The 21332-nt window shown below is 47.2% G+C and overlaps 7 protein-coding genes across 7 annotated transcripts; 3 read left to right on the top strand and 4 right to left on the bottom strand.

Annotated features, from left to right (window-relative positions):
* Positions 1-585: 585 nt before the first annotated feature.
* Positions 586-1659, bottom strand: DFJ58DRAFT_839200 (uncharacterized protein; the record flags this gene model as incomplete). The annotated part of the gene is made up of 7 exons (XM_041392503.1): positions 586-648; positions 703-729; positions 829-849; positions 921-1038; positions 1147-1299; positions 1349-1569; positions 1603-1659. 7 exons carry the CDS (start codon positions 1657-1659, stop codon positions 586-588), a joined length of 660 nt encoding a protein of 219 aa, XP_041246698.1.
* A 1587-nt stretch (positions 1660-3246) lies between these two features.
* Positions 3247-3504, bottom strand: DFJ58DRAFT_656511 (uncharacterized protein; the record flags this gene model as incomplete). The annotated part of the gene is made up of 1 exon (XM_041381910.1): positions 3247-3504. A coding segment is annotated over one exon (258 nt), but the record flags the coding sequence as incomplete, so codon positions are not given.
* A 431-nt stretch (positions 3505-3935) lies between these two features.
* DFJ58DRAFT_839199 (uncharacterized protein) lies at positions 3936-6871 on the top strand (the record flags this gene model as incomplete). Its single annotated transcript, XM_041392502.1, has 10 exons — positions 3936-4030; positions 4157-4176; positions 4415-4573; positions 5017-5280; positions 5343-5858; positions 5881-5984; positions 6024-6131; positions 6380-6393; positions 6445-6708; positions 6760-6871. The coding sequence occupies 10 exons, from the start codon at positions 3936-3938 to the stop codon at positions 6869-6871; spliced, it is 1656 nt and encodes a 551-aa protein (XP_041246696.1).
* Positions 6872-9168: 2297 nt separating this feature from the next.
* Positions 9169-12373, bottom strand: DFJ58DRAFT_715173 (uncharacterized protein; the record flags this gene model as incomplete). The annotated part of the gene is made up of 8 exons (XM_041384097.1): positions 9169-9911; positions 9967-10289; positions 10348-10570; positions 10625-11001; positions 11053-11156; positions 11268-11600; positions 11645-11801; positions 12183-12373. The coding sequence occupies 8 exons, from the start codon at positions 12371-12373 to the stop codon at positions 9169-9171; spliced, it is 2451 nt and encodes an 816-aa protein (XP_041246695.1).
* Positions 12374-12721: 348 nt separating this feature from the next.
* On the top strand, positions 12722-13491 carry DFJ58DRAFT_725124 (uncharacterized protein; the record flags this gene model as incomplete). The annotated part of the gene is made up of 3 exons (XM_041385188.1): positions 12722-12794; positions 12843-13161; positions 13251-13491. 3 exons carry the CDS (start codon positions 12722-12724, stop codon positions 13489-13491), a joined length of 633 nt encoding a protein of 210 aa, XP_041246694.1.
* Positions 13492-14243: 752 nt separating this feature from the next.
* Positions 14244-14576, bottom strand: DFJ58DRAFT_634548 (uncharacterized protein; the record flags this gene model as incomplete). The annotated part of the gene is made up of 1 exon (XM_041381257.1): positions 14244-14576. A coding segment is annotated over one exon (333 nt), but the record flags the coding sequence as incomplete, so codon positions are not given.
* A 1864-nt stretch (positions 14577-16440) lies between these two features.
* On the top strand, positions 16441-16887 carry DFJ58DRAFT_725122 (uncharacterized protein; the record flags this gene model as incomplete). Its single annotated transcript, XM_041385187.1, has 1 exon — positions 16441-16887. One exon carries the CDS (start codon positions 16441-16443, stop codon positions 16885-16887), a length of 447 nt encoding a protein of 148 aa, XP_041246692.1.
* Between the last annotated feature and the right edge of the window lie 4445 nt (positions 16888-21332).

Below are 21332 nucleotides of genomic sequence, written 5' to 3'. Positions count from 1 at the left end.
GTTGCTCTAGATACCAGTATTGGCAAGAAATTTAATGAAGTCTCAGCTGCAGTCAGTTTGATGATCCAAGTCGGTCATGATTATCTGCGCTCTCAGGCTCGAAGCTCCAGTCCAGAAGAGCCAGAAATCCGGGTGATACTTATCATTGATGAGTCACTACCAGGTCACCAGTAAATTATTCAATTAATTGCAGAGGTTCATGAGGCCCAGTGAAAATCGACCAGAAACAGGCCGATATGTAACAATATACGTTGAGGGAAATTGAGGCTGTCAATTTTATCGCTGGGTTTTGAGGTCTTTCGAAAAAACAGCACTTTTTGAGACAGTGAAAGATACAGGTTGAGAGGAATTTTTGGTCTATCGATAGGTTTTTTGTCCCGATGTATGCGTTGAAAATAATTCGATTTGGCCTCGAAATGGTACCAATACAGATATAATGCTATAGAATGAAATGTAGGTGGGCATCGCTGTGAATTGATGGTATTAGGTTACACTGGGTACTATCTGCTGGTCCTCACCCTGCCCACCATCCCACCTCTCCCACCGCCTCCCAATTCCACCCTAGGACTGTGCAGGCACCCACTCCTACTTGTCAACGTTGATCGCATCCTCCCTGTTGACGGCCTGCTGTGTTGAAGAAGAACGAGCCTGTAAAAGACTCGGATTAGCAGCCAAACTCGGATCTCGGACAATTGTACTTACTTGTGCAGTTGCCTTGCTTTTGTACTCCTAGTAGTGCGCCGTGTTAGCTGTGCCATAAGAGAGAATGGACAGTACTTATCGCCTTCATGCTCATGGATATGTTGTCCCAGTAGAGTGCAAACGCACTCGCCAGCTCTCACTGGTGACCTAACAAAGTTCAAGGAATTGTTTGCATAGCATGTGAGTAAGCCAATGTAAAACTTGCAATGATGCTTGACCAATTGATTCAGGTGCGAGACCTTGCGTCTCAAGTTGACAAAAGCTTGATAGCATAAGCTGTCGGATTGCCTTGGCATGCTGAGCAGAGACAGGATTCCCTTGCTTGTCCTGAAGGTACTGTAAGTGCAAGATACATTGATGCCTTTTGCCATTTGTGCGGATCCTTGAGATGATTTTGCAGCAGACCCAGGAACAGCTTCCTGCCATTGCTGCTTCATTCATGACCTCAAGTGTGGGTAGTCTTCGGGATCTAGCTCTCGATCACATTCTTCATCCGTGATTGTGTCCAATAGACATGGTTTTTGCTCATCTTTAGTATTATTTGAGGTCTCTGATGAATTTGATGTGATGGAGTTTGTGGAGCCTCGAATAACATTCCTATATCACATGTTTTCCTGCATATATGTGCTGATTATATAGTACTCACTGTAAAGTTTCACATTTGGTACTTAGAGTGGTGTTCTCGCTGACAAGCATGGCCCTATCTGCTTGTAGACAGGTGACTGCGTGTTGTAATTCGGAATTTTTGTGCTTGAGCTGCATGACCATACTGGCATCAGACTTGCTGCAAGCCAGACACTCATTCTTGAGCATTAATTGAAGGCTGGATTGTGAGTGAAAAGACTTGCCATCAAATTTCAAGGTGAGCTGTTGTCATCAAATCATCAGAATTGAACTCACACTAGTATTTGGATCCCGTATTGCTGGTGTGTCACATGCATATGACAGACGGGACATGCCCAGATCAAGAACATCGGAAATGCCTGTTGCAGATTAAGCTAAGCTCATAAAAGGTTGGAATATCCTGCAGAGGGTATCGCTGTAATCATGTTGTTGATGGACGACATGATGGTAGTATAGAGGTAAGGTGCACGGTTGTTCCAAGACAAAAAAGGAAACCTACTAAGTAGTGTGCCACCATGATACTGGGCTTAAGCAAGTCAACTAGTATGTGGTGCATTTGACCTGTTTAGGTTTTCTGCAGTTCTTTCAGAGACATATATCGCAATTGCAGATGTAAACGACGGCAGTGTCTTGTGGCCGGTATATACCAGCCTGGAGATTGTCCATGGTATGGTATGTGGTGACTTAGAGAAATTTCGATCAGTAAGTGCAAAGCATGATTTAAGATAAGCATATGTATGCACGACACAAACACGTGTAGCAATGTTGCAAATGTTGCGCAAATGTGAAGTTGTTGTAAGCACTGTGCAAATTACAATATCATTCTTACATTTTTGACCTTAACAAAGATTCTTTGCATTTTGCACAAATTTAAACATTTGTCGTCTCGGATTTCTTAGATTTGTATCTACCTCATTGTATACTTCGACCTGTTTCGCCACCTATCGGCCTGTTTCTGGTCAATTTTCACTGGGCATGAGGCTGTATCACCCACTCTTTCAATTTATTGAGGAGCAAGAATTGAGGAAAGAGGGAATTGCACATGCACACAGCACAAACTTGGCACTAGGGGTTTGCCGTGTGAACTGATGACCTTGCTCCGATTCCATTTTCGAAATTGCACGGCATTAAGGCTATTTGCACATGTGTACACTTTTTATTGGTTGTTCTTTGGTGCTAATTGGTCCTCTCAATCCATCCATTATTTTGACCGTTGCAGCAGCTTTTGCTCAGTCTCTGGCGAACTACATCTCATCGACAGCGAAGCCAATGATCAACAACCGCCTCACAGGAAGCCTGAGACTGTGTCGGAGGCAACTAGTTCCAAGGGCGAACAGGTTTCGTTGTGTCGATTGATTTTATTGTATTTGTATCGGTGTTTCAGACACGGACGTGTTCTTGCTGGTGATATTTGTATTACTATTGCTGGTGGTATTCTGTAGGGCGTTAACGTGTTCTTGAGCGTTGTATTTGTATCATTATTCACGCTTTATTTTGTACTTTATTGGTAAATGGAACGCGTAATTGCACAGCGTGATGTTGATGTCAGGTGACTGACAGATTATCCCAACAGCACCATGATGTAAGCTCATTGCTTACCTGAGTTCCCATAATCAACATAAATACTGTCCGCGATAATCAAGCTTGAGCTTTGATTATCACTGCCTTTTGGCGTAACTGTTAAGGGACAACAGTCTTAACTACTTACATATAATCAAAGCTCAAAGGTTTGCAGGAGCATCAGGAAAAACCTCCCTTGGGAATTCCACTGAAATCCTCAAACTCGCATGTAAAACAGCTGAATTCCAGAAACTCTGCTAATTTGACCGAAATCGATGTATTTCGAAAGTAATAAAATCTACCGGTCAGATTCAACAGAAAGTGTTGTATTTCCAATGAACTCGGAGTAAATTCCGCCAGTCAGATTATAGTGAGATAAGCATGCCTGTCACTAAACGAGTTTACAAAGAAGCTAGAACAAAGCTCCAGAACGGTACTGCTCGTCCATTCACGAGGTACAACTGGGCCGAATTTTGGAATAAGGTGTACACTCCTGCAAATATCAGAGATATCGATGATGCTCGCGAGACGCTCTCCATTACGAATGACGCAGGAAATTTTGTATAAACCATGGTTTGCTTCGGGTTGCCCGAATGGCGTGAACCACTCCACATAAGCAAAGTGGGTAGGTGCCTTTGCAGGTGTGCGAAATAAGGCAGCTGCAGCATGACTTGTCAGTGTGAAGACGACACGGACTTGTGCAACACGATACCCTCAAATTCATGATCAAATATTAGTTTAGTGAGGGAGTAGTACGAAAACACAACTAGAACAAGAATGAGAATGGTGACCATTGACCGTCGAGAACTGGCAAATGAGAATGAGCGAGCGAGATCACTAGTCACAAGTGCAATTATATGAATCGGAAAATGAGTGAAAACAAGCAGGAACACTCACAGGCTAAGCGCGGACAGGGACAAACAAGCGCAGAAACGCAGACATGAAAAAACAAACTAGAATGATTAAAAATGAGTGAAACGAGTGGCAAAAGCCCATATAAGAAGAAATACTCACAAGTGGACAAGCAGAAATGAGTGTAGAGCATTAGCATGATCAAAACGGTTGAAAATGTAAATGGTAGCTACAGCGCAGCACTGAGGAGCGAAACACTTAGACAGATTCTGATCAATCCGGGAAATGCCAAGTTTATTCTCACAGTCGAATTTTAAAAGTTTGGTTTGAAAATGACATGCAGGTCCATTCCCCTTCTCTCTACTACTTCGAGTTGTGCACACTCTTCTCTTTACTGCATGTTTTCGCTCGTTGTCAGGATGTTCCATGTCCCGCTCTGTGCGTGTCCTTGTCTTTGACCTGTTTACCCAATGCTGATGGTGCCATGGCCATGTTCTGCTTTCAGAATGTGTGTGACCTTTTTTCTCGTGTCCCGCTAACCTTGTCCTTTTGCCCGCTTATCTGACGCTGATGGTGCTTCGGCCGTATCCCGCAATTGGAGTTGTGGTTGCAACTATCGTAGATTTTTAGGTGTTTTTACTGTAGACCGACAATGCTAAGTATATTATTTTCACAGACTTAGTCTATACTGATGGACTGGATGAGTGGCAATCCACCATCAAGCTCGCAAGTCAAATCCTTCAACACTACCCTCCACATTGCAACCCTCACTCGGATTTCCGAACGCGGGAAAAAAGTATCACGCGCTTATGGCATGGCTTTTCAAGGCTGTCAGGTGTGTTTCAGGTTCCTTGGATTGCGCCTGTCATTCACACACTCTCTGTTAGCGTGCCGCAGAGCATGTTACTGCTGGCTGGTTCGGGGAGCAACTTCGACTACCTTGATGTTAATGCAATGTCCGAGGATTAAAGGTTGTTGTTTCTCTATTGCTGATCCGACTTGATCATAGTTGCATCTAATTCAAGCACTAGCGTCTTCGTGTGCTGTTGATACCCATGTTCATGCCCAGTGAAAATCGACAAGAAAGAGGTAGATAGGTAGCAATAGACATCTAAGCACAAATCGAGGTAGATACAAATGTAATAAATTCGAGACGGCAAAAACACACGCTGCCCGAAAATTCACAAGTCCCCACCTAACAACATATGGACCTCGAAGCCAGCATACATCGACTCAGACTACATGATGATACCGTCATATACGTATGTGACTGTGAAGTCTGCCTCCGCAAGAACTTCGGCAAACCCAAGACAGTCAAACGGACGACATACTATGCTCATCGCCCTAGCAGAATTACCCCACAATGCCCCCTTCCACATCCTTTTTCCGAGCCTTCTGTTGTCCCACAGCCGCAACCTGCAGCTCCCATTGTTCCTGTACCCTCGTCAAGCAAGCGATTGCTTCAAACGGACAAGGACGAGGATCAGCCAACCATATCCATCAAGAAACCACGCACAGACTTGGACGTGGACTTCAAGCAAGGTAAGCTACTTACACACTTACTCGTTATGATCGAGACTGATCACAAATGCACACTGGCACAGATTTCGACATCTACGATAACAGGCCCGGAGGTGAGCAAGAGCAAGAGCTTGGCTATGAAGAATGTGGAGAGGAGAGATTGAGACATGAAGAGCTCGATGACCACCCAGATACCATTAATCCCTCCATCGATCTCGATAATGCCCACCTGCGCAGTGATGATATTGTCGATGATGAAGATCTACATAATTCTAATGATGACTTCATACGTGATGAAGAGCGCGATGACCACCTGAACACCGTCAATGCCGACATCAATCGTAATGATGACCACCCACACAATGCTGATGTCGCTGATGATGAAGGTCTGCCTCACGCTAACGATCCTCTCATACAAGCAATGGGGTGGACAGATGAAGACCTAGATGAGTTACACTGCATGGCGCAGCTCGGGGACACCCAAGATGCAATGTCGTTTATCACAGCGCTCCGTAAAGCGTCTTTGGATGACCCCCATTCACGCCTGCCTGAAGAGGCTCTTGCCAGGCTTCGCAATCCCCCTCATCAACTACCTGACAGTACAGACCTGGATCTAATTAGACACAACTCCTGACGACATCAACACAACACCTGAAACCCACGAGTCCTCCATCGAGATCCCAGATATCTTGGCCACCTCCCCCTCCAATCCTCTGAAACGAGCTGTATCTCCTGATGTCGAAGTTTGACCAATACCAGCACAGAAAAAACAGCGAACCGACAGTACTATGAGTGGCATCCCAGACTCACATTCACCACTCTCCATCAGTTCCGAGATTCCCTGTATCGAATCTTGTGATCAAGAGAATGAGGTAAGTGCCATATTTTTCATACTATTTTATTGAATAAGTCACTGGCAGGTAATGAGATGACCAGACTCACCCTGTGGCTCAGACGTTCCATGGCACATGCCGTCTGAATGTGGATCAGCACCAGCGCTATCAATGCCGCTATGTAGTACCGACAAAGGAAAGGCCAAGGAAACAACCAACATAGAGGGGAGTCAAGTGTGCACCTCGCATTGCATCAATTTGGTACTAACTTCAACTGTACTTGCTAGATCAAAAATCCATTGTAAGTTTTAGATGTCTCGATACTGATCTCTGTATTGATATATTAATCTAGGGACAACCTTGTCTTGAAACCTCAACCTCGACCTCTCCCGAAAGTGACCCCGGCGCCCACATCTGATGCCAACACCAACTCACCGGCAGTTACAGCCCCTTCCAATGACTCGACACCGACGCCATCCTTAGTGACCCCAACTAACCCTGACTCCGATGCAGCATCGCTCTCAGTCAAGAAAGAGCTGCTTGTACCTGCGCCCGCTAAGAAGGCTCATCAACCAAGCGTGAAGCCGATGCGTATTGGCACGAAAGTAACACCTCGGTACGTCTTAGTTGATATCACTTACTAGTATTTTCTGATCTGTTTTTGTAGTAATCTGTGTGCGCTCGATTGGCAAGCAAATGGTCACCAGCGTGAACCGGCTACATCAGTAAACTACAAATTTCGTCACAGACATCAACATTTTCAACAGTTCCCACAGTAACCCACAGAGGGACAGCGCTCACAGCAAACCTCTCCCAGGCAGAGCAATTTCACACACTGCTTGGTATTTTACTTTCAAATTTGTTAAGTCCCGCATTACATGTACTACTTTAATCAAACTTTTGCTAGTACTCTATACTCTCAAACTCGACCCTCATCATGCAACTATTATAGACGACGGCATCAACATGCAACAACTCGCCAGCCGCCACTCACCGTCGATATCCTCTGCCTGCACCCTCTCACACCCTCTCACAGATTTTTTTCTTTATTTTTCATTCATTTTCACTAATTAGTAGTAATTACAACCTTCCCGCACACTGTCAGGATGTGCATGATATCTTTTTCGACCTACTTACTCGACGCTGATGGTGCCATGGCCATGTTCTGCTCTCAGAATGTCGTTTTCACTTGTTCTCACTCGCCCTCACTCATTCTGACTTGTTCTCGCCCGTTCTGACTCGTTCTGACTTGTCCTTGCTCGTTCTGATTCATCCTTGCTCGTTCTGGCCCGTTTGGACTCGCCCTCACTCGTTCTGGCCTGTTCTGATTCATCCTTGTTCGTTCTTACTCGTTCTGGCCCATTCTTACTCGTCCTCGCTCATTCTGGCCCATTCTGACTTGTCCTTGTTTGTTCTGACTTGTTCTTGCCTGTTCTTACTCGTCCTCGCTTGTCCTTGCCCATTCTGACTCATCCTCGCTCGTTCTAGCCCATTCTAACTCGTCCTCACTCATTCTGACTTGTCCTTGCTTGTCTGCGCTCGTTCTCACTTGTAGGTAGTACCCACGGGTAAACCCCTCAACTATGATACGACAACGACGATGACGACAACGACTCGACGATGATGATGACAACTCAACGATAATGACGACAACTCGACGATGACGATGACAACGACAACGACAACATCGACTCAATGACGACTCGACTCCAATGACTTGACTCCTCCGATGACTCGACTCCGATGACTCGACAACAACAACTCAATGACAATGACTCAATGACAACGACGATGACGACTCAACTCCTCCTCAACGACAGCAACAACAACAATGACAACGACAACAGCCCAATAATGATGATGATGATGACGACGACGACACAACGACGATGATGACAATACAGCACAACGAAGCGCTGCATTTGCATGACGTCCGTCATAGATTACTTAATGTCTAGTAGTACTTGTTCATTTGCAATGCATTTGTTTTCATTTACTTTTATGTGTAGCTTGAGTTGCAAAAAAAAAGCGATTTCTAATATATTCTGTGTAACTAGAGGGCTACTGTGGAGCTCTGGGAAGCTCTGTACAGAGCTGTACAGAGATTTACAGAGATGAGCCTGTCTGTCCAGTGGGGACCAAGCTGTGGCTCTTGTGAGCTGTACAGCTCTGTACAGCTCTGTACAGAACAAAGCAGTTTACTGATGTAGTGCATTCGCACTCTACTGGAACAATCTGTCTACCAGTATCAAGGAGGTACGTGCTACATTTGGGAGAACCTCCTGCGCTAATGCAGTACACCAGGAATACAAACGAAAGGCCACGGCGCAGGTGAGTGTCGTCATGCCTACTGGTTCTATAGGCCACTGTACTTAACCAGTTCTACTACTACTACAGGGCAGCTCTTCTTCGATGCTCCAAGGCAAGAAAAGCGAGAATGTGCACCAAGACTAGCTACGGGATCCCGGTGGATGTGTGCACGATAGCATTGGCGTCAGGATGGCGGGCAGGGCGGGATGGCGGGAGGAGCAATCCCACTATTATAATACCTCCTTAATACCAGCAATTCACAGCGATACCCATCTACAATTCATTCAATAGCATTAGATCTGTATCGATACCATTTTTCCGGGCCAAATCGAATCATTTTGACCTATCTAAAGATCTAAATTTCCTTTCGACTTCTATCTTTTATTGTCTCGAAAAGTGCCGTTTTTTCGAAAGACGCACCTGTGACTCCCACATAACGACAGTAATTATAGGCGATAACACATGGGTATCGCACCTATAAGACAAGGGGGTTACAGCGTCCCAGAGCCTCCTTCAATATTGTTTGAATAAAGAGTGACTTGTACTGTACAGCCAGGGTGTAGGTAGTATATACTAAGTACCGCCGGCATTTCGGCAATGACGTGACGTGGTCCCGGCGCCGTGCTAATAATATCTGACCCTTCGTGCTCGCTGTGTCGCACGATGAGCTCGCGTATCTCATGATGGTGTGGATGGATTGACAGCGCGTTTTCGACGAACAGTGCAAAACTAATGATTGTGATACGTAAATTAGTCATAAAGCTATCTACTCCTCATAAACCTCATGGTCAAGAAGGTCCAGTCGCAAGAAATCATCGGCGACGCGGAGGACGTCTTGCAGGCTCTTCAATGCTTCCTCTTCCACCTCCTCTGCCTGCTCCTCATCATCAAGGTCATCTGGGGTATCTGGGTCTACTGTAGATGGTCTATTAAAAGGTATGTGTTCGGCAAGCAGTCGCGATGGGACCTGCGCGTTTGGTGTGCTGCAGCTTTCCCCAAGACTTGTATTAGTACTTACACCTGGGACTATTGTCCCGCTGAAACCAGGAAGCTTCGATATCTCATGGAGCCGCCTCAGGTGGCGCGAATTGAATCGTCCTCGAGCGTTTCGATGTATGGCAATTTGATGGGCAATGGCTGGACTGGTCACCTTCAACTGATCCTCGCACGTCCGCAAATACTTGTCTTCATCTCGGATGTAAGTTACTAGACGCCGTACCTCCACATTCAAGCGCTGAATTTCCTCCCGCGCCTGACACATCTTGAAGTACAAGTCCATCACACTGCGAGCAGCAGCCGATGACCAAGGCCGTTGAGAGACGTCCGCACGTGTGTCGCGTAGGAGGTCAAAGTCGGCGAGAAACGCATACTCCACGACCTCTTCCCACTTCAGCGTTTGGCGGGGAGGGTGCATTGCTTCTGCGATGGTATTGTATGTGTTGAGGGCAGTTTTGATGGCGACAGAGCGTGTCTGTAATGCTTTGGCGATGTGTTTACGTAGTTTGTAGCCTATGGTAACATTAGAATCAGCAGTTGCAAGCAAGACAACACCTATACAACCTACCTGTACCTGCCCGGTTCATCTTTGATAGTTCAAATATACGTGCTACGACCAAACCTTCGAGTCGATCCAGTGCACGCTGGTACTTCCTCTGAGCAACGAGCCTCCCCACCCTCTGCCAATCTGCATCTGCAGGAGTCCAGCGCGTCACGATCTCGAGCTTACACTCGAGCACTTGAATGAGCTTCAAATTCCTCTCGTGGTCCTCGACAGCATGACGCCGTGCGGTTTCGGCCTTGCGGGTATGTTGCATCTGGACGTCATACGATGTAACATCCTCGTGAGAATACACCTGGAAGGCTGCCATTGCAGCTTTGAGAGCCTCCCTGAGTGAATGAAGTGTTAGTGAACAGAATCCCGATATACCTTGGGAGCCACACTCACTCGCTTGCAGTTAAATTTACCAGCCTTTGCCAGTACTCCATCTGGAGGGTTTCATTTTCAGGCTCTCGCGTTAGACCTTGAAGGTAGACCTTTTCCTCTTCTATCCAGCACTCGAAAATACTCTCGTCCGTGAGTCCTAGGTCTTGCATGAGCCTCGGTAGAGTTGCATTGCCATCATTCAAGATGTCCAGTGCTTGCTTGTAGTTCCCATGCAAAAAATTCGCTAACACCATGATTATGTCAGCTAGCATTGGATCAAGGTATTAGCCATGCTTACAACGATGAGCGTAGACCTCGAAGTCGTCAGTGTGCTTGAAATAAGAGTCGATGGCTTGTTGCCGATGGAACACGCTTGCATAGCGCAGCACAGATGCCAGAGAATTTGATTTTGAGAATGTCCTTTCACAGGTTTCGAGATCCTCGAGGCCTAGACCCTTGATGTACGTTGTAAGCGAAAACAACTGGCACAAGCGCCTGTGGGCATGTCCGTGGAAGGCGCCAACCAGGCAGGTGTGTTGAAGTGAGCGTGCGAGTGGTCCAAGGGAGCTCTGGTCGAGTGTCGTTTTGAACTGACAACCAATATCATACCCACCGCCCAGATTTTTCCCAAATACGTCCATCAACTTTGACACGACAGCCAACGGGTACTTCGTGCTATTTAGACCCTTGTCAGTGCAATGATTGAGAACAAAAGATAGTACTTACAGCTCACCGCTTTGTACCATGTCTGCAATAAGTAGAGAAAACCCGTGGCGGCAGACAGCCACGAATACACCTGTTTCATCATATATCCCCCAAGCCTTCTTCGTCTTGGCGTCGTCCATGTTTTTCCATCATCCGGCGCAAGCATTTTCGGCGGCTGTATCCTCCTCATCACCCGCAATAGCAGTTTGTGCCGAGTCCCGAGAATACTGGTCTACAAATGCGCGAGGTAAGTAACGATCACTTGTGAATTGTTGGCCCATAGGAACTTCAGATGAGGGAGCGACACAGTCATTGGCATCATGATCCAGAGATCTCCGAAGGACTCGCTTTAAGGAGTCGTTACCGTCCATAGCATACAGCAGCCTGAATGTTAGTTCCTCTTCATCCTTGAGTTCATACATACATGCAGGACACGCATGCTTAAGGTGCCAGTTGGGTGAGTTGCGTTGAAGCGATTCGGCTACGAGGGCTGCCACGGAGCGTCGAATTTGAAGGAATAAGTCGAATGCGATGGAAAATTGACGGGATAGATGTCTATGAAATTCCACCTGCACATGATCAGCACAATAACTAGAGAATTTGAAACAGTTACCCCTTGCAAGTCGCACACAGTTTTCACAAAAGCCTGGATAGACAAGTGAGGACTCCTGAGATGCGCTACACGATATAAGTCAAGTGCTTCTGTGGTTATGCCTACAGTTGGTGATATAGGCGAGCACGGCATTACACCTTGACGCACCAGTGCAGAGCTGATGGTGGCGTCTGTTGGTAAGATTTGAAGGGTCGCTTTCTCAGCGTCTACAATGAGCATGCCGTTATTGATATCAAAAGTAAGCAAACGACAACAGATCACTCACAGAAGACGTCAATCACGCTGATTGACCATTCACCACAGTCCCGCGCCGAGTTCCTTTCCAATCTCTCAGAAAAACTCTTGAACTCCTCCTTGGATTTTGCGAGACTCCAGGCAAGGTAAGCGTCGGTCATCACAGGCATCTGCTCTGTAAATGCCTGGTTCCTGCGGAGGACGCGGTCACGACGAGTGCGGTTATCCACGCGTCGAACACGATTGTTTCTGCTCATAAAGGTATGTCGCACAGTATCAGCGGTCAACACACACTAACACTCACATTTTCCAGAAGTCTCCTAACACCTCTCTTGCAAGGTCAGTGAACTCGCCGCCAGCATGACTGATAGCGAGCGGTTCGGTCCCATTCCAGATATCGCCAAAGCTCATATCATCACAGTCATCCTGCCAGACCTCTATGGTGGTGTTATTCTCTCTCAGTGCTTCGAGAGCACAACGCTCGTCCAAGCCCATGGCTATACAACAGGTTTATATATATATATATAACATATTGGATTAATAAAAAATACCTTGTAGACGTGCTTGCCGCCGCTCGTTAGAAGTTGCTGCTTGCTGAACCAACCGTGTGTGTTTGAGCACTTTGGATACGCCATTGACTGGCAACCCATTCTTGTTCCTAGATGCCCCAATGTGCCGAATTGATCGCAGAGAGAGATTAGTGCGGACTCGCTGGCGTACACTACGCGCCATTCAGATGTATCTTACATTTGTACTAGTACCATAGATCAAGTCTTATCGATTTTCCACGTGACTGATACTCTGTAGCACTCCGACCAAGTCCTTGGTGAGATCGCTACTACGATGTTGACACCATCTAGCTGGGGTGATCATATCCAGGACTTGCGCAATTTGTTGCAAGGGATGTCACTATCAGGTGGGTGTTTTACTCGTTCAAAACCTAACATGTTCACACTCTTAATAGATTTATCATTCGACACCGTCACTTGGAGCCGTAAGACAACTGAAGAGTCCATCACACTGTCCAAATCATCGCTCCCGCAATCTACGCCTGCCAAAAAACCATCGCCCACTCTCCCTTCCACCTCAGCTCGCTTGCATCGCCCAAGTCACCCACCTTCTGCTGCTACATCATCCCACCCCCAGTCGCAAACTGTCACCCAGACACCGTGCCAAGTCACAGTTCCAATACCTAGTGAGATCCATCTCCCACGAGGCGGTGAGACACCTGAGAGGTTCTGGGTTATAATAGTCGGGCAGGAAGTTGGTGTATTTTACCGCTGGTAAGTGTCTGGGTAGTTGTGGGCTTGTGTTGGCTAAATTTTGAAGCTATCGTTAGGTCCGACGTTGCTGAATGAACGAATTTCGTTAGTGGTAACGTCCAGAAAAGATACCCGTCGTTTCAGGAAGCATTATCAGCATATATGGTCAAATATGACGAAGGTAGGGTTCGAGCAGTTCCACTGCCAGGTGGCGCCTTCTGGCCATCCCCTCCAGAGTCCTCGCCCAACCCTCCTTCACCCACACTCTCTGTAGACTCATCTGTGAGCTCAGACTCGTATGAGCTATGGTCGCAGGTTGAGGACTTGATGGAGACGATGAGCCAACTGTAATAATTGCTACATAGTTTTGATTGTGTGCCGTACATACAAAGAAATGTATCTTGCCTTACTCCTTGTCACTGCAACTGCAACTGTCACTGCAACTGCAACTGTCACTGCAACTGCGACTGTGACTGCTACTGCGACTGCTACTGCGACTGCTGATGTGGGCGTAGGATTGAGTGCAGGCAGGGGCAAAGTTGTAGAAATCATTGATTCCATTTCGATTGACTTCTGGGGGTGGTATACTAGCTAGTCTGATTCCATTTCGATTGAGTGGACTTTCGAGAGGGGTATACTTGAACATATATTAACTCTGTGTCTACAGGTAGTGCGCAGTGAATAGTTGTGTGATGTACAACAGATTTACTGGCTAATGTAAGGTAGTGTGGTAGCCTGTGCACGTACTAAATGTGTCACATTTGACGAGCATCCCAAACAGCCGTCCGTTATCGTAAAATCTCTAAGTCACTTGCAACACTTTCTTTCAGCTTCGGTTCAAGAATGTATATCCGGTTCTGATCATTGAAGCGCTCTCCTTCTTCAAAAATTTCAAACACATTGTTTTTCACGATCCCGGACATCCGCACAATCTGTTCGCTATGCGTTCGCTATCTGTTCGCTATGCGTTCACTATCTGTTCGCTATATTTACTAAATGTTCGCTATGTGTTCGCTATTTAACATGTTCACCGTGTTGACCTAAAGGCTCCTAAGAACCATGACATTGCTAATCTAGTTACAACCTTCTAGTTACAACCTTGTATTTAGTTTCACCTCAAAGAATTTTACCTGTGAGATGACACAAACGAGCAAATCGTATAGTAAGATAGTGTCGCCCTTAAGCCGCTCCCTGCAACACAGACAAAGCGTGTGCACGACCTCATGAATACCCTCCAGGAGGACCCTCCCTTCTCCAACGTGTTGTGCGCATTCATCGAGGAATACAGTTGTGGCGCGCTCCCCCTTTATGCGAGCGCGCTCAAGTAAACTGTCGAATTCCTCATTCCACATGCTCTCTGATTCCCACTCCTTCCGCCATTGCCCGACGAGGTTCTCGAGTGTTTGCAGTGTGGGAGTGCCACAAGAACATGGTAGGTCGTTGTCCATGTCCATGGTGAGCACAGAATCATCAGCCTCGTAAGAGAAATCGTTGTTGTCCATGGTGAGTACAGAATCATCAGCCTCGTTAGGGAAATCGTCGAGTGGGGTGACCACAGAATCATTGGCCTCGGAAGAAAAATCTTTGAGTGGGGGGGAACTGATGGCAGCGACAGGCTGTTGTTCAGCGTCGTAAGGGAAATCGCAAGACTGCGTTGTTTTCCTGTCAATTATGTTAGTGAGTTGGAGCGAGTGGGCATAGGACTCACTTTTTCATGTTGTGGTAAATTTCCTGTAAGTAGAAAGCCTGATCTTCATAGTCCGACTGGGAAATTTTACGGGAAATGTTGAGTGGGGAGGAGCCAGTAGTAGGAATGGGTGAATGTTGCTCTGCGGGAGATAACCGATCTTCATAGTCCGACTGGGGATCATGGGAAATGTTGTCGCAATCGAGTGAGGGGGAACCAGTGTCAGGAATGGGTGAATTTTGCTCTGCGGGAGGTTGCGTCTGCATTTTCTTTGCCCTGTTGCTGAAAATTCCTCTAAGTAGTCGTAGATTTAATTGAAGAGCATAGACTTACCGAGCCACTCGAAGACGCGCTTTCGCGTTTTGGCTGTCTCGGATTCTGCAAGGCAAGGTAAGCAACATTCTCCGTGGCTGAAAACCTTCAACTTACCCTGGTTTAGCGAGCCAGCGCTCTGTGGCCAAGCACTGCCTCAAAGCAGGACTGCAGGACTTGTCCCGACGACCCTTTGATTTGAATTCCAATGTCAGATGAATCAACACAGGTGCGAGTATTTGAGCTTACCATGCTGCAAAATTGAAAGAAAGAGAGACAATCTCTGGTGAGATACCGCTGATCGATAATATATTTCTTGATAACATCATTGATCTGCGAGCAAAATTGAAGAGGGAAATGAGATGGTCGTTGTCTTGTGACGATCAGAAAAATATACGTTGTGACAGTATCTGTCATTGAAAGATATGAGGTTGCGGCGCTTGCGCGGATGTAGACTCGACTTGATTACTACATTTGGAAATGTTGTGGGTCCAAGGTTTGCGTTCAAGTTGTTTCACTCACTATCACCGTGCGTGTCTATGGGTGTCATGCAGCCACATCTTTACCAGGATACCTACTCACCTACTCTACTGCAGACATAAGATTCAAGACTGTTTGTCTTACCACAGTGAGTCCCACTCATCGCATTCTGTGCAACTCCGAGTTGGAGGGACTCATCATGATAGTATGTCGTTGTTTGATGCTCTCGTCGGCGACATGATTCGCCACATGAGATCTATAGTATGCCGGGTGCTTGGAAGTTTGACTCGAAGGAACAGGACAAGGTCATATTCACTGTACTTTGTGATTTTGTGAGTGACTTATTAATGCACTCTGTTCTCAATGCTTACCCGACCTACGGCAAATACCAGGTGTAACTCAGACTGGATTGAAAGGAACAGGATGAGGTCATGCACACCGTGTTTCGTCATATTGTGAGTGGCATTGAATGCATTGTTGACGAGTCTCAGTGCTGATATAACTTGAATTTACTTAAACCTCTAGTTGCATTTACAGCAGCTCAAACAGCAGCAGACAGGGACCTGAGACGTGCAGCAAAGGTAGGTATATATTATCATCATATCCTCTGCCTCATATGGCGTTAGCAGTTCCAGATCAATATCGACCTCAAGATCTTAACCCGATATCTGTTTATTTTAAAAATAAGCGAGGTGCTCTCAATGACACTGTAGCGATGCACACGACACGTCGTGCTTTTTTTTTTGCATCATCTGTACCATTTTTTTTGTATCATTCATACTGACCAACACATACTACAACCCCTCATCACAGCACCTGCAATGAGCTTTATCTATTCAGCTGATGACTTCGACATTAATGGTAATTTTGTCTCCACTGGACGCTTTCAGGATCTCCCGAACGAAGGCAATGGTCTTACTGGACATGTTCCCTCGTTCAACGAGATTGATTGGAACGACCCAGCACTCTACACCATGCCCCTGACAAGTGATGAGATAGCAGCTATCATGTCTAATACCAATAATTCACTCCCTAATCTCCCGCCTGGTCTCCCACCCCCCACGTCTGATCCCCTATCGCGTCAGCTTTCTGAATCACGCTCCCCGCTCCCTGATTTCCCGCCCCCCACGTCTGATCCCCCATTGTGTCAGCCTTCTGAAGCACGCTCCCCGAGTCCTGAGAGGTCAAAGCCACTGCGCGAGGCCAATTCGTCCAGCTGGGCAGCACGGAACTGTCATATACCATATATCCGGTTACAGATCCGATGATCTGGATCTCAGATCCGATCCAGATCCGATGAACATATCCATCGTCCGGTCCACAGATCCGCTTTGATTCTTATTTCATTTCCTGTTCATATAACTCTAACTATCGTTCATCTCCTTTCGGTATTCCTGTACACCGGTATACCGGTTATCCTTTACTTCCGCTTTGCTTACTGATCCGCTATGCTTACTGATCCGCTATGCTTACTGATCCGCTACACTTACGAATCCGCTTTTACTTACTTTGCTTATACTTTCATACATAGCCTCGCACCTTTGCTTATTGATCATTCCGTTAGCTATCCGTAGTATATAAACCTTTGTATATGCGCTGTAGTAGATCAGTTCGAATATCATCTTAGATTGCACTCATTCCGTCTGGACTCTGAGTCCCTCCGTTATCCATCCGGACTTGAGTACGCTACTCTTGTCTACTCCGAGACTTAGGATAGATTCCTATAGTCTACATATCCGCCTCTGTCTTCGGACAGTCCTCACCCGTTAGTTTCTAGTCCGGATCCGATCCGGATTGGCCGTTACTCTATATACGCGATACTTTAGCTCTCTGAAATAAGGGGCAAGACTCGGGAAAGGGGCACAGCGCACGAGCTGAGGCCGAAGCCCTTCGGATCCGATACTACTTGAGTACGGTCTTAACAGTATATTCGAACTCATACCTTTCCGAGTTACTTAACATCTATCATGCCTCCTACCAAGACACAAACAACTCTGCACGCGGTCGGACTAACCTCCCTCCGTCGTGATCCGACACCTATAGTCAACACCTTCACCAGTTTCTCTCAGCGCCGTGTTAGCGCCCACGGAACCGCTCAAACCATATCCGAACTCCTTAATCGTCGACACCCGGAAACCCCAACACGCACCCCTGCCGTAGGACCTCCGGACGATGATGATCCCGATGATGGTGATGATGATTTCCCTGGTAATCCACCCGATGATAACGGTGGTGACCCGGATGATGATCCGGATGTTGAGGATGATGAAAATGACGGTCTAAACCCACAAGACCGCGTTATGCTTCGACTCTCAGAAGCCATCGATAACCTTGCTCGCAATAATCGTCGCGCGCCCGCATCCGAAGATTCTAGAGTCAAGGTCCGAGAACCGGATACCTTCGACGGATCCGAACCACGGAAGCTCCGTGCGTTCTTTGTCCAGTGTGAGCTTAACTTCCAGAGCAAGCCTAAGGCTTTCCGTACCGGAAGGGCTAAAGTCAACTTCGCCCAATCCTACCTTAAGGGTATGGCCCTTGAATGGTTTGAACCGGATCTCCTGTCCGATGATTCGGACGACCATCCGGATTGGATGGATGACTATTCCGTGTTCATGCTTGAACTCCAAGCCAACTTCGGGCCTCATGACCCATCCGGTGATGCAGAAATGCAGCTCGAACAGCTCCACATGCGCGATGGACAGCGCATCAACAAGTACGTTGTGGAATTCCAGCGTCTTGCTTCACAGGTTCGTGGCTGGGGCGACGGAGCCTTACGACGCCAATTCTACAACGGACTCCCGGCCCGTATCAAGGATGAAATCAGTCGCATGGGTAAACCCTCTACTCTTTCCGAATACAAAGTCCTCGCTCAGACTATCGACGCCCGATACTGGGAACGGAAGGGAGAGATCTCTCGAGAAGCTAAACCCACTTCATCCACTACCCCTAAGCAATCCACTTCTGACCGGACGAACTCCAATACGTCCGGATCCGGAAATCACAAATCTGGAAACTCCCATGATCAGAAGTCTACAAAGCCATCCGCGTCCTCGAACTCGTCCGCTCCTAAAGTTCCGGATCTTACTTCCAAGCTGGGTAAGGACGGAAAGTTAACGTCCGAAGAGCGGCAGAGAAGGATGGACAAGAAACTCTGCTTATTCTGTGGTGGGCCCGGCCATACTGCTCGGGAATGCACCAAGTCTACTTCGCGTGCTGCCAAAGGCCGCGCTGCAGTAGTCGCTCCGGAAGTCAAACCGGATGTCTCTACTGAGACAAAAAAATAGTCCGCGACTCTCCTAGCTCCGTGCAGGAAGAGGGTCGCGTTGACTCTGCCTGCACAAAGGAGTTAAGACTCAACGCTGTCGCGCTCTCGGATCCGACTTCCCTCTGTCCATATGTTTCACTTCCGTTACTTCCATCCGTATCCGAATTTCCAGCTCTTGTAGATTGTGGTTCTTCTCATTGTTTCATAGATACTGCGTTCATCCGAAAACACAAAATCCCTACATATCCGATACCTACGATTCCGCTCCGCTTGTTTGATGGTACTTGTAATAATACTATTTCCGAAGCTATAGATTTGTCCGTCCGCTTTCCGTCCGGTGTAGTCACCTCTGATACGTTCTACGTTACCCCTTTGGATTCATCTTGTTTTATCGTTCTTGGATATAGCTGGCTCACCCGACACAATCCGTTGATTGACTGGGTTTTGGGCAGCATCGAATTCCGGACGACATCTCATGGAATGCCATCGACCCCTCCGACGTCACTTCCGTCCTCGGATATCCCTCCTCCGACGGAAACCATACCTCCTCCGACTACATCCGTACCCTCCGCTGATAACACTGTTCCTAATATATCCCTAATCAATGCAGTTGCCTTTTGCCGGGCCTGCAAGTTAGAAGGATCGGTCCAGTTCAGTATATACCTTCGACCATCCGGTGTCGATCTCCGATCCGCTTCTCTATCGTCCGATCCTCCGGATCTATCCCAAATTCCTTCGGACTATCACGAGTTTGCGGATGTCTTCGACAAGGGAAAGGCTGGTCAGCTTCCTCCACATCGTCCTTATGATCTGAACATAGATCTGGAAGAAGGAACTAGTCCTCCCCTCGGAACTATCTATTCTCTATCCCCGGTCGAGCTTGCAGCCCTCCGGAAGTTTCTTGATGAAAATATTGCCTCTGGACTCCTCCGCTCCTCGTCCTCTCCTCACGGAGCTCCAGTCCTATTTGTCAAGAAAAAGGACGGATCCCTCCGCCTTTGTGTGGATTTCCGTGGACTCAACCAGATCACTAAGAAAGACCGATATCCATTACCCCTCATTGCTGACCTATTAGACTCTCCGAGCCGTGCTAAAGTTTATACCAAAATCGACCTCCGATCCGCTTATCATCTCGTCCGGATAGCGGAAGGGGACGAATGGAAGACTGCCTTCCGAACGCGCTATGGCTCCTATGAATGGTTGGTGATGCCGGAAGGTCTCACTAATGCTCCAGCAGCATTCCAGCGCTTTGTCAATAGCGTGTTTGCTGATATGCTGGATGTATGCGTTATCGTATATCTGGACGACATCCTCATCTATTCCCATGACCTTGCGTCCCACAAGCAACACGTCCGAGAAGTACTCCGTCGACTCCGTAAACATCGTCTCTATGCCAAACCCGAAAAATGCGAATTCCATTCCACTTCCGTTGAATATCTCGGATATCTCCTATCTCCGGATGGCTTAACTATGTCGTCCGATAAGATCCAAGCTATTACTGACTGGCCGGAACCTCGGAAAGTCAAGGATATCCAATCCTTCCTCGGATTCGCAAATTTCTATAGACGGTTTATATTCAACTACTCGGATATCGTGGTTCCGTTAACACGGCTTACACGCAAGGATGCTCCGTGGAACTTTTCCGATGAATGTCGGAAATCCTTCGAGGAACTCAAGAAAGCCTTCACTACGGCTCCGGTGCTTACGCACTGGATGCCGGATGTTCCTATAGTTGTGGAAACCGATGCCTCTGACTACGCTATAGCTGGAATACTATCCATAGTATGTCCGGACTCAGAGCTTCGTCCGGTAGCGTTCTACTCTCGAACGCTAACCGCTCCGGAACTTAACTATGACACCCACGATAAGGAACTTCTAGCTATATATGAAGCTTTCCGGACCTGGCGACATTATCTAGAAGGCTCGGCTGAGCCTGTAGATGTTGTCACGGACCACAAGAACCTTGAGTACTTCGCCACTACCAAACTCCTCTCTCGACGTCAGGCCCGCTGGTCGGAATTCCTCCATCAGTTCAATCTTGTCATCCGCTTCCGTCCCGGAAAACTCGGAGTTAAACCGGATTCCCTTACTAGACGCTGGGACGTCTATCCCAAAGAGGGGGATAAGGACTACGCTCGAGTTAACCCTCATAACTTCCGTCCGGTATTCACGTCCGAACAGTTAGCTTCGTCCCTACGAGCCTCAACCTTAGCAACTCCGGTTCTTAGAGCAGCTGTTCTAATGGATATTGATGACCTTCGGAAAGACATCCTGACCGCACTTCCTAATGACCCTATTGCAACCAACCATCTTCCGGTACCTTCGGATCCGAGATGGACAGTGGACGATAGGGGTTTCCTCCGTTGCGACAACCGTATATATGTCCCAGAATCCGATAACCTTCGACTTCGCGTCCTCCGTAATACTCATGATCACCCCTTATCCGGA

Source organism: Suillus subalutaceus (assembly GCF_016647625.1).
Source record: "Suillus subalutaceus strain FC151 chromosome Unknown DFJ58scaffold_24, whole genome shotgun sequence".
Lineage (NCBI taxonomy): Eukaryota > Fungi > Basidiomycota > Agaricomycetes > Boletales > Suillaceae > Suillus > Suillus subalutaceus.
This window is presented reverse-complemented; position numbering and strand designations above follow the sequence as displayed.